This window comes from Pelecanus crispus, chromosome 2 (assembly GCF_030463565.1).
Source record: "Pelecanus crispus isolate bPelCri1 chromosome 2, bPelCri1.pri, whole genome shotgun sequence".
NCBI classification, from domain to species: Eukaryota; Metazoa; Chordata; class Aves; order Pelecaniformes; family Pelecanidae; genus Pelecanus; species Pelecanus crispus.
The window spans coordinates 46,536,446-46,552,876 of record NC_134644.1 but is presented as its reverse complement, the minus strand read 5'-3'; the positions used below and the strand labels follow the sequence as shown (position 1 = coordinate 46,552,876).

Below are 16,431 nucleotides of genomic sequence, written 5' to 3'. Positions count from 1 at the left end.
CCTTTTAATGTGTTTGCAAATTACTCCCTCCAGTTACCTTTGAGACTGTGAATCAGTAGCTGGCAATACCATCCTGCTGAAATAAGGGAAAGAGTAATTAGCTACTTCATTTCTGTTTGAGGCTGAAATTTGATTGGGCTTAAAGGAAAAAAAAGCTATGGGTGAAACCTGCACATTCTGAAATAAATAGGTTTTTCACCCATAAATACATCCCTTGAAATTTCACTGAAAGGTCCTTATCTTTGCTATTATTTCTAAATCACATGTGTGAAGAATTCATTCACTATACTATAAAATTGAGTATTTTAAGGACAGTCTCTTCTGCACGTGTGCATGGTCCAACAGGTAAGCCCCCACATGAAAAAAATTAGCCCTGAACACTAAAAGATCTGCATGTGGGCATACAACAATTCTCACTCCGTGCAACAATACAACATTACTCACTGCTTGTGGCAGCCATCCCTCAGCAAGGTTGGCATTACAGCGTAAGGTGAGGACATTTCCTACCTTAGATGCAGCTCAGTGGGAAGGAACTTGCCAGTCTAAAATGTTTAGTCTACCTGCCTGAAGGTGTGTGAGGGACTGCAGACTATTCCACTTTGTTTATGATGAGGCAGAATAAAATTGTAAATAAACTCAGAATGTGAAATGTACACATGGAGTTGGATTTCTAGGGTTTTCCCCTCCCAATTGCTCTTGACATGGTCATTGTTTCTGTAAACCCACTATTTCAGATTCTCAAGCTATATCTTAAGTCATTCTCAAGACCATAATCTTTCAGCAGCACTCCAAGACAGCATATACACTGACAAGCTTGTTTAGAAAAAATATTGCAAAAAAAGAAACTAATTAAAGTGTCTACAAAACAATTACTCCTATTGAAGGAACTGTTTCAGGGAGAAAGCCGGGAAGAGGTAAGACAGAAACACAAGACCAAGCGTATCAAGCAGCAGCTCAGAAGCAAACCTTCCATTGCTTCTTAATTTTCACCTGAATATCTCAAATTTTATCCAATTACTTCAACAATTTTTTCTAACAACTGAGAACTATGAAAAGCAAAAATGATGACACCTCATAAACTTTTAAATGGTGCAGTTCATTTCTGGCAACAGCATAACATTGCTTATCCTCCTACCACAGGACAGAAGATGCTTACTGTCACATGCATTGGTTAAATTTAATAGGATAAGATCTTCAGCAGATGCTAATCTGTGATTTCTGAGTGCTGCTATGTCAAATTATACTAGCTGATGTTTAACAGTTTAGAGTCACTGAATGTTTCTGGATATTGGTCATATAGCACATCATCATCCTTCATCTGGAGGGCACTTACTCAACTGTAGAAATCTGTAACAGTCTGCAGGATGTTTAAGGGCTTCTGTGAAATGCCTTGATCATTTTAATCAAATGCCAGGTGGATTAATAATTTTGCCATGAAAATACTATTTCAACAACTGTCATTGAGGAGGCTGTGCACAACATGGCCGTAGTAGCTGGACCACTCAGCATCCCTGTAAACATCAAGAGCCAGTTGCATACTTTGTTATGGTTTCTGGTGTAACTGTTCAGTGACATGGGCAGCTCATTCTCTAAAGCTGTCACTTTGGCATTTTTCACAAATACTGCACTCATATAGAACACAGTATGTTTTAAAAAGTGTTCTTACAAAACACAATTCCAAGCTTTACAAACACAGTAATAGCTTAGGTAAATACCAGAGGAAAGTGCTCCATAGGAATAGAGACAATTTTTTAATTCCTTGGATGCAAAATTTTATAACTCATGCATATTTGAAATATCCTTGCACAGGGTTAGTTGGCAGAGTAGCTTAACTGTTAGTTACTCCTGGAGATGCTAGTCCTAATTCTGAGAGGGACATGAGCGATACCAGCCTGCTGGTGGTAACCGGCTGCATCACAGATTCGTAGGTTACAGGACCTCAATGTCAGGAAGAGGGGGATGATATTCCCAGTCTGGCCTTCTGCAAGTGAGATCATTCCATTCATCCAGTTTTGCAAAGCCCTAACTTCTCTGAGTATATGTTTAACAAGCAAAACCCTGTCTTGATGTAGAGATTCGCACTGGGAAGTCCATCACATCCCTTGGCAGGGGTCTAATAATGAAATTTTCCTGTTTGTTCAAAATGCACACCTTGTTTCTGGAGTGATTTAGTTCACCTACAGCTTTCATTTGTTGGAATGGATGCTTGTTCACCTTTCATAACCTCACCCACCACAGAGTCTAAAATATCAAGTTAGCACAGCTTAACACCTTATTCTCCATCAACCAACTGTGGAACTTCCATGCGAGCTCTCCTACACACAGCTTAGCATTCTTTAGCTAGGTTGCATTACATTTGCCTTGAGGCAAATGCTCCCAGTTACTGGTGTTTATGTGATGTATGCTATCTTACTAAGGGATGGCAAACTGTCTGTATATCTGACCAAATTTGTATCCAGCCAGGGACTAGCAGCTGTAGGTACTATTCCTAATTCTTTTGTTCTTCGTATGTTCAAAACCACAACAGTCTGTCATTTTCAAAAGGCAGACAATCATTAACATTAAGCTCTTACCTGAAAATGCTAAAAAGGCAGAATGGTTCCCTTAACAAACAGTACCACCTCCTTCCTAACCCACTGCAGGCCTAAGGACAATCGAGTGGAAATTACTGTTCTGGTCAAAGCTTTCCACACCTCTGTTTCAAAAGCACAAAATGGAAAATTAAAACAAAATCCACCTTTTAAAGGGAAGAGTGATGATTGTACTGGTAGTGTAGCTACTTATGCTAAGCAACAGCTTGGAAAGGCAGGTATCAGTGTTTTCTATTTCTAGGTATGTGGTTATGATAGTGGTAAATGTGCCTTGTCATTAACTTTCAAGGGTAAGATACTTCAAATAATTAGTGGTTTGCTTCTAGCATTTTCTACCCACCTTCACCCATGAGAAGGCAAATATGTTTCTGACTTCAAACCACCAGTAGGTATGCGCCTTACAATCACACTACAAGTCACCAGAACAAAAAAGCCAAGTTAGGGGAAGTACAAGCTGGCTGAACCATGAATAATAGATACATAGACAATTGAGGGAAGAGTTAGGCCTTAAATGGTCAAACTGAAGCAAGCTACGAAAGCTTCCTTGTGCCTCACCATTCCCTGGCAGCTCCTACCACACAGCCTCTTAACCTGAGAAAAATAGGGGAGAAAAAAGTGCTAATTGTAGCTCACTGAACTTGGCAGGGTATTTGAGGCTGATGAGAATTTCTGGATGCTCTGAGGGCTTTAATCCAGAATTTCTGTTGAGAAATAACAGCAGTTATTACTCTCTTTGAACCTCAATTTCCCAATCACAATAGACCAGTGTTGAAACAATGTCTGTTCATTTCCCATAACTTTTATAATTGTCTATAGAAACTATAATTAACACATCAATGCATTATTTTTTTGACATATGTTAAGCAGAACTAGTTGAAACTGTGGAAATTCTAATACAAATAACTGTACTGAAGTTTAACAGTGGCATCGAAAATACAATGGATGAAATCGTGGGAAGCTGCAGATCTGGGTTTGGGTCTCCAGAGACTAAGGGACTGAGCCCAGGCTTCTCACTTCCCAGCTCACTGCTTTAACCATGGGTCAAGATGCAAAAGCTGTTCTCAGTTACAAGTCACCAACAAGTCTTGCCTCCTCCTCCCATGTGAAAGAATGAGCCTGTAACTCTTTCCAACATGTACAGAAGGAGTCTTCATGCCTAACAGAGATACTTTGAAGTTTTCCTTCTAGGGTCAAGCATCTAGTTTTTAAACAATTCAAAATCTACATGGGATATGCCTGGGTCCTCATTCTGAATCCCATGTTCCTGGATTTTGGTGATTTAATTTGAATCACATTTTTATCTTCCTTTATATACATTAAAGGCAGGGGACATGTACATACAGGAAACTCTAGGCTGCTTGTTGTTGCACTAATATTCATGGTACCAATGTGGCCTCAGGGAAGAGTGGGAACAGAAAAGCTCCAAGCCAGACAGAAACTTGAAGGCCAAAGTATAAAATGTGAGAAGTAAGGAGTGTGTGAGAAAGGAGTTGAAGGAGAAAGAAAAACAATGATGAAGAAACACCTTCTAGTTGTATTTCCTTTTCCAGAATAGTTCACCAATCTTTTCCTGATGAACATCTTCCTGTTTCTATTATCTAGAGGCAAAGAGAGAGCAGATATGGCTTTAGTTACAACCAGACAATGTGGTATTGCTGTTTACATGCAAACTTGGGCTACGCCAGCTTTGCTAGCCTGATGGCCTGGCACTGTACATACCAGATGAGAATACTAGGAATGCAATAAAAGGATCAGCTTTCCAGATTTTTGACTTAAGGCATTCCCTTGTGGTAAAGTTGGGTGAGGAAATGGAAGAACAGACTGAGGGGAAGAGGGGAAATTCAATAGCCCAGAAGCACATATCGCTGACCTAGTTACTTTGTGAAAGCTTCAATAAAGAGGCTTACAAAGTCATGACTATTACATGGTCCTCTCTGATCTTTTCATGAGGATGAGAAATGGTTGTTTTCAGTTTAAAAAAGAAAAAAAGATTTTGTATGTAAAGTCTCTTTTTGTTGTGCTGTGAGCTCCCTGGAGAGAATATCAGTCACCCCTGCAGGGGCTGGAATAATGAATGAATCCATCAGGGAACAGGCTTTCTTCTCCTCTGACATGCTTTGGGAGACCACCCACGCACACGTCAACCCTTTCTCTGCAGAGTGCCGCCTCCACAGCCCTGCCCAGCCTCAGCCAGCAAGGATCCTTCCTCTCAGAGCCCATCACTGATGGAGTTTAGATACTCTCAGGCTGAGGACTGGCATGACCATGGGCCTCCCACTTTGGGCAAAGGCTCTAACCACTGGAGGAAAAGGAGGTAATGCAACCGTGAAAATCGGTAATGGGAACTGTGGGGAGGTAGAAGGTACACAGCAGGGCAGCTGGCCAACTGCCACAGCACAGTCACTGCAGAATCATAGATCTCCTTGTATGTAGGAGACAAATGAGAAGGGTAATTGCTGCATGCTTGCAGGCAGAACCAGCCAAAGGAAATAAAGGATCAACCACCACCTGCATATGACAGCTATTCTCTTGAAATCTTCATGGGTTCCTGATCACAGATTGACAAATTTGTGCTGTTCAAAGCCTCATTAAATTCTTCCCATTAGTGAAAAACACAAAAATTTACTTCTTTATTCCTGCACTCTTTCTATGAGTTTCTCAAGAAGAATGGGACACCCTGGAGTCACTACCCAGTCACATTACAGGAAAGCTTAAGATAGCTGCGGAGCTGAGGGGGAGCATCCTGAGAGCAGGAAGCGACCAACTATCATGTGAACTCCAGAAGCAACTCAGTGCTGGTCACATGCTGAACACCTGCATGTCATTTTATTGTCATTCCATCTTATCACTATTGATAACATAATGAAAAAGATACATCCTTAATTATGCATATTTTTACAATGCAGCCCATTTTAGGGTAAAAGGTAAAAAAAAAAAAAAAAGCAGCCTATGTAATGTTTTGCTCAGCATAACAGAGAATTGCTACTTCATGTTAATTAGTAGCTTTACAGTGAGCTGAAGTAAAATAAACTAACACGTAGCTACAGACCTCCCTTTAGCACTGGCCTGAAATTGCACAGTGGGTACTGACTATCTAATGAAGGAATATTTTAAGAAACTGGACAGTTGGGGGGAAAAAAAATGGAAAGGAAAAAAGTTATAGTTACATCTACCATATTTCCCTAAGCGAGCACTTTAATGGAGAGAAGTTGTTCACACACAATGCCCTCCTGGAGCACTCTAAGTGCACAAGGTATGATAAGTCCTGATGTAAGTATGACTTCAGATTTGCTCCAGCCACAGAGCTCCCAAACAAAGCATATGGAAGTTAGTCAGGACAGCCAGGTAACACTAAAAACAGGGGAGCAGTCAAAATGGTAAGAAATTTCAGCTCCCTTTGACGACTAAGACCTTTCTTAAACTACTGCCTAAGTATTATAGCTGCGTTATCAAAACCACTGCTGTTCTACAGCTTTATATAGTGACTTGTCAACAGAATCTGAGCTACTAATTAGACCTCAAGGATCAGACCAGATCGGCATCTCAAGAAACAAAAGAATCCTGGACAGCTGCTTCTGCTGCCTTCCCTGAAAATAACCAGAAGTGATAATCCATTAGTAATCATCTGTGGTCTCTTTCAAAGTTCACCTTCTTGTACAGCAACATTAAAAATGTACTTATATTAGTTAGTGAGATGAAATCTACAAAATTACCACATTATCATCCAAAAGCCCCAGGCACCACCTAACCGTGCCAGCAGATGCCATGTACGCGTGATGTGCTTACTCTCATTCTGGGCTGCAGGATCCACAGCAGGATTAAAACCAGAGGGAGGTGGCTCACCTGCATCTCACGTCTAAAATATCTAGACTCAGGAGAACTACAGGTTAACTGTTGGAAAATCTAACTGAACACCCTTTTCTTTCTAAGTCAATAAAATGAGTATCAGCCACCCACTTATGACCCTTCTGGGTGAAACCTTAAGAAAAAATAAAAACCACATCCACATTCTGAGGAGGGGTTTGCCCCTTAGTCCTCATTTCCCATTCTCCACTTTGTTTCCTTATTAATTACACCAGCACCAGCAGCTTATCAGTGATGAGGGCGCTTCAGTTTTCATGCAGTTTGGGAAATGTACGCAAGTGCTTTCAAAGGAAAGGCCTGGTCTCGATGAGAAGTCATCCCTGTTACACATTTCTCTTCTTTTGGGACTGCCTACCCTGAATCAATTCATGTCCATCCTCCCCAATTCTCCTCCCATGATTCTTCCTGGGCATAAATCCTTAATGATACATTACAAGAAGTTTGGAAACATCTTTCCCTCGACTGCCTGAAATCTCTCCTTCCTAAAGTTCTGAGGACTTCAAAATACGGCAGTCAAATTACGCTTTTGCTCCAAGAAAGAGAACTGGATCAGTCTGGCTCCTGTAAGACTGATATCACAAAAGCCGCCACAGGGGAATTACAGCCTCATAACATACAGTTGCCTATTATTTATTCTGAGGCCAGATTCTCAGCTGGTATAAATCAGGGCAGGTTCCTTGCCTTCAACAGAGTAAAGCTGATTTATGCCAGCTGACAGTCTGGCCCTGCACATGTTCCACTTGCACAATGCTAGTTTTTAAAGAGGCCTATTAAAGTGCCCCAGGCACCTAAGAACCATGCTTGGGTCTTTACTTGGAAAATGTTGCTCCGAGGAGTAAGACTGTGAAACCTTCCTGCTGCTCTCTTGAGTATGTACTGTTCAAATTCACTTGCTTTTCTAACAGAAGGAAGTCTCTAAGCCCTGACAAAGCCACCACAACCTTGAGAACAAAAGATGGATTTTATAATGTCTTCTGCATAGACCATTTTTTTACCCAAGTTTAACTGCTGAATTAAATGAAGCCCACAGGTATACCAATGCAATGTTTTAGAGGAACCGATCAACTGCACAGAGGGCAGAGGCTATCTTTCCAAACTTGTATTACTGGTGACTATAAACAAGCCAGAAAGAACATGGTGTGACTTTCAAATCACTGGCTGAGCTTACAGCTTTGGCTGCTTGGTAAGTCTTTCTTTTTTACCTTAAAACCTCAGATGTCTACTTACGGAGCACGGCAACAGCTCTTTTGTGGGTGTGGGCCGAAGTCCTTGGGTACAAACAGAAGGTATGTAGGAAACAGAAGAGAGCTTTCTAACACCTTGGGTTCCAGATTACAGTTTCAAAGGCACAATGTTAACCCTAGGTGTCATTGTAGCAATGTGTCTGCTGGGTTGTAAACTGAAGGGTGCTTTAAGCGTGAGGAAGCAGACTCCTCTTACCTGTTCCTGAAATTTATTAATTTCAGTCAAATTTTTGCCAAAATACTACTCTGTGAGTGGAGAACTGGAATCCTGGAATCAGACTATCAGGACTGTTAGTAATAAAAATTGTGGTTCCTTTGCATGACAGAAATTTCTGAATACAGCTTGTTATTACGGTATGAAACAACGACTAGATAGAAGACACCAATCATTCAGAGTACTGCCATTCCCACCCAACTAGGAGAAAATGAACACATGGCTACAGGTCAACCTAAAAAAACACTGTCGGGAAAATGTTTTTCCTGCCCCACAAAGTGCTGCAGCATTTCATACATTTTCATATTCACCACCAGAGTGAAACCAAAGTCATCTGAAGTGGTGGGTGTGGGGGTGTTCGTGCATGCATGCACAAGAGTGACAGCCCTCCAGTATCCTGGGGAGAGTGGATAGGGGGAGCTCCAGATTCAAGTGTGCACTCTATGAGCCAGACCAGGGACTTGATCCTGCCTTTCCTTCATCCTCGACCAGTGACTATTCTAATTATTGATTAATGAGGATTTCTCTTTCTCTCTCTTTCTGTATCAGAAATTCCATCCTGGACTGGGGGGGCAGAGGGGAGGGGGGGAGGTTTCCTGGTGAAAGTTTAATGGAAACTGGTACATTTCCACAAATTGTTTCAGTTTTGACAAATCAGCATTTTCCCATGAAAAACAGTGTCAAAAACTCTCAACCAGCTCTAATTCTAACCAGATTAACTCAGGGATGAATGCCAGCAGGAAGTTCTTGCAAAATACCAGTTGTTCGAGCAAAGGAAAACTACTCCTTCCCCAGACTATCTTCCCAGAGGTGAAAAGACTTTAAAACCCATATGAAAAAAATGACAGGTAGTTCCAGCTGTAACAAGCACAATGGCATTCAGACCAAGAGAAAGAGCAAGGAAATGGCATGTTTAAAAAAAAAAATAATGCACAAACATGGACAAATCGGCAACTAGTATTTCTCCTGCCACTGCTAATGTTATTGTTTCTTAAAATCTGACACAGTTGCTAAACTTTGCAGCAATGCAAACAAATGGACATTAGTCCCTGACTCAGGAGTCCGTATGGGCTACAGGGCAAACCCCTTAATATATGCTCCAAATTAAATTATGCTTAAATCCCTAGTTATTGGACACAAACAAACGATGACATGCTGTCACCAACAGAAATAGAATTAAGCAACTCCTGGTGAGATTTGTTAGTTCTAACTACTAATTTGGATGAGTTTTTCATCACTGGATGGTGTTTGAAGTGGTTTGCTCTCTCTATGTATCTTACCCTAAACATCTGTACACTAACTAAATCTGTGTTCTTTCAGGCAGTAGGATATAAATGGTTGTACTCAACCAATGCCAGTGCTGCTGCTCTGTCTTTATGCCAGAATGGAGACGTACTATGAAAATGTTGAAGACTTAGCGGGGTCACTGAGAACCCAATCTTGCAAATATTTAGTATCAACTCACTGCTTACAGTGGCATACAGATGAGTGGCATTTGCCTTAACTACAACACCCTGCCCCAGTGTGTATGCCCACTCCTTGCTGTAAAAGTAATCTGTCCCCTATAATACGTTTCTTCCCTGTTTCATAATACAACTCTTATCACTTCCACCTGCCAGTGAATTTAAATTTCAAAAGGACCTCTTACTAGTCTGTTGAAAACAAGTGTATTAGGTTTGCATGGCAAGGTTTTGGTAGCAGGGGGGCTACAGGAGTGGCTTCTGTGAGAAGCTACTAGAAGCTTCCCCCATGTCCAATAGAGCCAACGCCAGCTGGCTCTAAGATGGACCCACCACTGGCTAAGGCTGAGCCCATCAGCAATGGTGGTAGAGCCTCTGTGATAACATATTTAAGAAGGGGAAAGAAAAACCTGTGCAACCGCAGCAAGAGAGAGGAGTGAGAATATGTGAGAGGAACACCTCTGCAGACACCAAGGTCAGTGAAGAAGGAGGGGGAGGAGGTGTTCCAGGCACCGGAGCAGAGATTCCCCTGCAGCCCATGGTGAAGACCATGGTGAGGCAGGCTGTGACCCTGCAGCCCGTGGAGGTCCACGGTGGAGCAGATATCCACCTGCAGCCTGGGGAGGACCCCATACCAGAGCAGGTGGAGGCACCTGAAGGAGGCTGTGACCCCGTGGGAAGCCCGTACTGGAGCAGGCTCCTGGCAGGACCTGTGGGCCCATGGACAGAGAGGAGCCCACGCTGGAGCAGGTTTGCTGTCAGGATTTGTGACCCCGTGGGGGACCCACGCTGGAGCAGTCTGCTCCTGAAGGACTGCACCCTGTGGAAGGGACCCATGCTGGAGCAGTTTGTGAAGAACTGTAGCCCATGGGAAGGACCCACATTGGAGAAGTTCATGGAGGACTGTCTCCCATGGGAGGGACTCCATGCTGGAGCAGGGGAAGAGTGTGAGGAGTCCTCTCCTGAGGAGGAAGGAGCAGCAGAGACAATGTGTGATGAACTGACGGCAACCCCCATTCCCCATCCCCCTGCACTGCTCAGTGGGAGGTGGTAGAGAAATCAGGAGTGAAGCTGAGCCCAGGAAGAAGGGAGGGGTGGGGGAAGATGTTTTAAGATTTGGTTTTATTTCTCATTACCTTACTCTGATTTGATTGGTAATAAATGACACTAATTTCCCCAGGTTGAGTCTGTTTTGCATGTGACGGTAATTGGTGAATGATCTCTCCCTGCCCTTATCTCAACCCACAAGCCTTTCGTTATATTTTCTCTCCCCTGTCCAGTTGAGGAGGGGAGTGATAGAGCAGCTTTGGTGGGCACCTGGCATCCAGCCAGGATCAACCCACCACAACAAGGCATATTCTTTCTGATTTATTTTTGTCTATTTTAACCTGCCAGAATTATGGTTCATAAAAAAGCGCAAGTATTTTGTCATCACCTTTTATTTTATTCTTTATTATAGGAGTTGAAAAAACAGTTCCCATTATCCTATAGGAAAAAAGAAACAAAAAAACCCCAACAAAATTTAGGGCTAAAGACCTATTAAGTAAACCAAAATCTCAGCACTAAATCTCTTACACTAGGACTCAGCCAAATTTCTTTTCCACAACAGGACTGGCTCTCCACTACTCCATACTGGAAATCCCTTGTATTCTCCAACACCTGCGCAGAACTGGTTAATATCTGAGCCCATCTTACTGAGTTTGCAATGCTCTGGCAATACAAACCAGCTGATGTCCCTGGGATGTGCCTACTTGGTTATTTCCCCTGGGTCAAAGGGCTCCTATGTGGCAAAGTAGACACTGCACCGCTGGTCTCCCACCTGCCTCAGGACATCCCTTCGTCCCTCTGCTCACCAGGTGCCAGAGGGGCCGTGGGGACCATGGGCAGACCAGGACTGTAACAACTCACCTCCCTCCTGCTGAGCCCAGGACTATGGGGCCACAAAGGTGGCTGGAAGCCCTGACTTTCAGTGTGCCACCAACACTCAACTGAAGCCATGCCAGCCAGCGTGGAAGCTGCACAGACCACTTTCAGATCAAAATCTGTCATCGCACTAGTGATAATATTTCGCACCTAGCCGATACAAATGCATCCGGTTACGCAAAATCCAAGAAAGTAACAAGTTGGGCACAACCAGTTGGTTTTGCTCATTCTTGCTGCACCATGAGGCACAGCTCTTCTGAAGTCAGAGGAGTGACAGTGATACAAAGTGAATGCTAGCAAAGTGCATATAGAACAGACATACATAATTGAGAAAAAAAAGTTCCTATGCCACAAATGCAAAAATACTGTCTTAAAAATATCCTGCAGAGGAAATACAAGCACGGGAAACTCCAACAACTGGTGCTACAATGATACTACACACTTTTTTTCTCCCCCCAAAAGAGCAACTCTTTTCTAAAAGACTAGTCCTGAAAAAAAAAAAAAAAAAAAACAAAAAACCCAAAACCCACAAAAAACCAAAAAACAAACCATGAAGAATTTTTCTTCTGGTAAGAGCTTGACACCATCTTTGCTCCTAAGTTCAGAATTAACCTTGTCACAATGACAACTTTTATCAGCCACCACTATATGAAACTGTAACAATTCATCCCAGAAAGGAGTATTTCATTTTGAAGCAATGCTGTTTGGCTCAATGTAGGTCATATAATAGTAAGTGTTTATAAAATATATGTGAAAAAATATTATTAATATGCAAAAATCTGAATTATTCCATTGCCCTTTTTTTGAAATTACTTTTGAAACTGTTTCAGGAAACTTGTATGCTATAACTTGATATAACTCTACTGATGCTAATGGAACTATATTCATTTGCAGCAGCTTAAGATCTGGCTCATCATTTTTTAATAGAAACCATTCCTATATGGAATTCACTACCTGAATAATATAGAAGCATGTTAATACCAAGGAGCTCAAGATAGCAATTAAATAAAAGTGATTTTCAAAACCTCAGGTATAAAAGTCTTAGAATTCAAGGATACCCCATAAATAGGAGAAAATGCAATAATATCTCTGTTCTATTCCTACCTCCCTCCTGAAATAACTGGAAATTTGCCAGTTTTAATGGGGGGCAGGAATGCATTTTAGATTCGATCGTGTTACAAACATGTTCTACCATGTTACAAAGATATTTGTTCTCATACTTCCCTCTTGCAAATATCTGAAGCTCTCAAATTGATTTTGTTACTACAAAATTAACAGGCTATGATATGGCTTTTGAAAAAATAAGGAGACAATAATGCAAGCAGAGTTTGGCTGAATGGAGAAGTTAAGGTCCTGATGTTCAGAAATGAACAAGGATTATACAGATTATTCCAAAGAACAAATTTCTGGTTTTGATACCCCAAAGATAAATTACAGATGCATATTCACTTGGACACAGCAGCATCAATTTCTTATGTGGGCAACTGCTGGTTTGGACTGCCATTTATTGATTAAACAGTCAATATAGGATTCACAATCATAAAAAAAAAAAAAAAAATCCCACCTTGTCCCTTTACTCTATGGAAAAAATTTCAATTATTCATGTGTAGTACAGGACATGAGAGCACCTTCTTCAAAGTAGATAGTTCTTATTGGACCTGCTCATGAATTTGTAGTTTTGTCCAGAATCTTTATGGGAATGTGCGATTCATGTCTAATATTTTGCTGTGAAGAATGAAATTTTAGCTGGGGCTTTATTAACCTCTTCACCAACAACAGCCAGCTGGTTACTAGGCATACCTGGGAAGTGAGCTCTCCTGAGACTGGTATCTCTCCTGCCTCATCCTCACTGAACTGCTGAGCTATTGATTATTACAAAGTAAATAGCTCTTTTTTTTCTGTTTTGTTTTCCCCCAAACATTTGGCAGCTCTAGTTTTCATTTTGATGCCAAATAACGACCAATATCCAAACTTCACACTTTCTGCCCCCACAGAACTGTTGTTTTCTGACCAACTCTTCCTGTTATACACACAACAGAATCCTATGGTGATTATTAAAACAACTTTTGGAGCTATACGATAGATTATCTGACAACAGGTCTACTCAGTTTTAGTTATTGTAGGGTTTAGATGAAGATCAGTAAGATATATGCTGAATTGTAACTAATCTCTATATATTTTTTCCTCACTGCACCTACAACAAGAAAGAAGAACAATTCTTAAGCTATGTCCACTTTTAAAATCTACCTGTAGTTTGAGACTGTCTATACTGGTTGAGTGAAAAAAAAAAAAAAAGAGCACGATAATAAATAACACAAGACTGACAAAAGTGGAGCTTCTTCATTTAAAGCTTTTTGTGATGAGAATCTGCAAAAAAATTTGGTGCTGGGGTCAAAATAAAAGCCATTATTAGTTCAGTATGATTTATATTAATCAGAAATTTAAAAAAATATATCAAAATCAACAAGAAGCTGCATACATCACATTTAAAATAATATCACTTTGAGCCCTGGGACACCATGGCGTCTTATTCTTAAACTTTTTTTTTTCATCTGCCCTAAGCTTTCATGAGTAACTTTGCAGGTATGTAAAACCTGTTGACTTCAACAGGATTATTAATGAAGCATGAAGTTATTCATACTGTACATAGCTACTGGCAGTAGCTATACAAGAGCTATCTAGCTTATGTTATTATGTTCTAGCAACAATTTTGAGCTCATTATTGACCGTGAACGGACCACAAGGGAGAACCAGAGGGCACAAAGTTTGTAGATGCTCAGGTGTCTGCACATCTTACCTGAAGACTAAAACTAGGTGTCATATCACAAGACATCTCAGAAATCTACTTAATTCTTCAAAACCGTTTCAGATGCAGTTGTGCTGCAATCTGACGTTCTCTCTTCAGGTTCACCAGTTGTACTGCAACATGATTTAGGGCCTAACTTTACAGTTGCAGATGTTAGTTCACATATGTGGGTTAGCACTGGTAGGACTGAGATCGAAAGCTCCTCAGGGCAGGGACCTTGTTTTTGCAGCAGCACTTTAACCTCTTGGTACATTCCAAATTATCCTATGAAGAACACTGCAAGCCACAGCCTCAAAAACCTATCCAGGAATGTCTTGGTAAAAACAGAATAAGGGATGTAAAGTGTCATTAAAAGCGAATCAAACAGCATGAGGACTAAGCGCTCCAGGAGTGACCGCGACTCAGTCCAGCTGCTCACAATCACGGCTTAATTCTGCTGTAGGCAGACACTCACATGTAAAACAACTTTTTGGTAAGGAATCGCTGCCCCTCACAGCAGCGGGCTCTCTGGCCAGGCACAGGCCCTCAGCCCCGAGAGCCGGCACGCAGCGGCTCAGGCCATGTAGCCCCCTTGGCAACTTCTAGCCCCTCTCCCTACGGGTGCGCAGGGCCAGCTGGTCCCCATCCCAGCGGGCATCCCCAGAGCCGTGCCGGGGGCTGGATCCCGCACCCGGGAGCGGGCACGGCAGGGGGCGGGCGGCTCGGGCCGCGGCCGCTGGTTCCCCCCGGGCCTGGCGCCCCCGGGCCGCCGCCCCCCGGCGCACGGTGCGGCCCGGCACCAGGTGCGGGAGCTGCCGCAGCAGCTGCGGGGCCGGGCGGCCGCTCCCCGCCCGGGGACGGCACTCAGCTCCCGAGCTGCCCTCTCCGGGGTCCTCCGGCCGGACCAGACCCTGCCGCATTTCCTGCCAAATCCTCTCTTTTCTCCTCCTTCTTCCCCCCACGGACGGACCTCAGTTTTTGCCGCGACCCCCCCCCCCCCCCCACCAGATTCCCCGTCCTTTCTTCCCCGCTTACTTTCCAGCGGGGCAATAAACAAACCCGCTCACCCCTCCCGAAACGTTTCCAGCCTCAAAACTTTCTTAGCAACCGCGTCCCCCCCTCCCGCGGCGGACGCCTGCCTCCTGCCCCGCTCCGCTCCTGCCTCCGGCCCCGCTCCTGTCAAGCGGGAGCGCCGGCCCGGCGCGCACTTACCCCGAAGCAGCGCGGGGACCGAGCTGCCCATGAGGAGCCAGAGGGAAACGCGCAGAAGCAGCCGCCGCAGGCTCCTCGGCCGCCGGGCAGTCATCGCGGAGCCGGATCGGCATAGACGGCGGGGCGCGGGCGGGGCGCGGGGGGCGGCCGGGCCGGCCGGGCGGGCAGCGGGGGAGGCCGCGGCGGCGGGGCTGGCAGGGCGGCGGGGGAGCGGGCTGCGCGGCTCCGCTGCTCGGGACTGCGGGTGACTCACTGAAAACTTCACTTCGGCGCTGCAGGGGAAACAGGAAATCTTAAACTTCGCAAACAGCTGGGCAGGAATTTCTTACTCTTACAGTAGTTCCTTCTCCCCCTTCCCACAGTCACCCCCTCCCCTGCGCTCGCCCTTTTTCTTTCTTTCTTTTTTTTTTTTTTTTTTTTTTCCTCTAAACATGAAACCTCACCCAGTTTGGTGTCAATCATCTGCCAGAGGCCAGCCCCTCTCAGGTCTGGCTCTCCCACCACAAGCGCGCCGGGGCCAGCCCCGACGTGCAGCCCGGATCCCTGCGCCTGCCTCCTTCCCGAGGCGGGGAGCGGGCACAGCCACCCGCCCGCGCTGCCGGGCCCCGGCGTGGCTTGCCCGGGGGCTCAAGGCCGGCGGGAACCCGCCAGCTCCAACGGGCCCTTCTCCCCACGAGTTGACAAGGGCCCAGTCCTGCCATGTGGGGCATGGGGGCTTCCCAGAGCTCCTCCTTGCATGCGTATCCCTCTCCTTACCGATGCTGCTGCAGCCTGTTTCCCCCTCTGCAGAACTGGCGTCCGAAAGACAGGCATAACCCCCAGATGAACTGAAGCAGGGTGCAGGGGGGGTTGAAGTCAGGGTAATAACACAAAACATTCACACAGACCAGCTGGGCACTCAGCTTGCACATGTTGAAGCTGACTGTGACAACTTGTCACCTGCCTCTTTTTTTTGCGTTTTGCTCCCAAATGGGCTGGACGCACACCACTTGGTCCCAAACGCTGTGTATGTGACACAGATGAAGTTCATCTCCATTCCTCTCCACAGCAGGTTTAGCTTTTACCAGAGATTTTACCTTCTCCAAAAGGGAGAAATTGCACATAGGATTCAGGGAGTAGGACCACACCCGTGATGCCA

At 44.1% G+C, this 16,431-nt stretch overlaps 1 protein-coding gene across 1 annotated transcript in view; it reads right to left on the bottom strand.

The window, feature by feature from the left end:
• Nucleotides 1–15,387, bottom strand: part of TGFBR2 (transforming growth factor beta receptor 2) — a 66,842-nt gene extending 51,455 nt beyond the window's left edge. The window contains exon 1 of the mRNA XM_075705654.1: nt 15,294–15,387. Coding sequence (XP_075561769.1) covers nt 15,294–15,387 — 94 coding nt within the window. The remainder of the gene's footprint in view (nt 1–15,293) is intronic.
• Between the last annotated feature and the right edge of the window lie 1,044 nt (nt 15,388–16,431).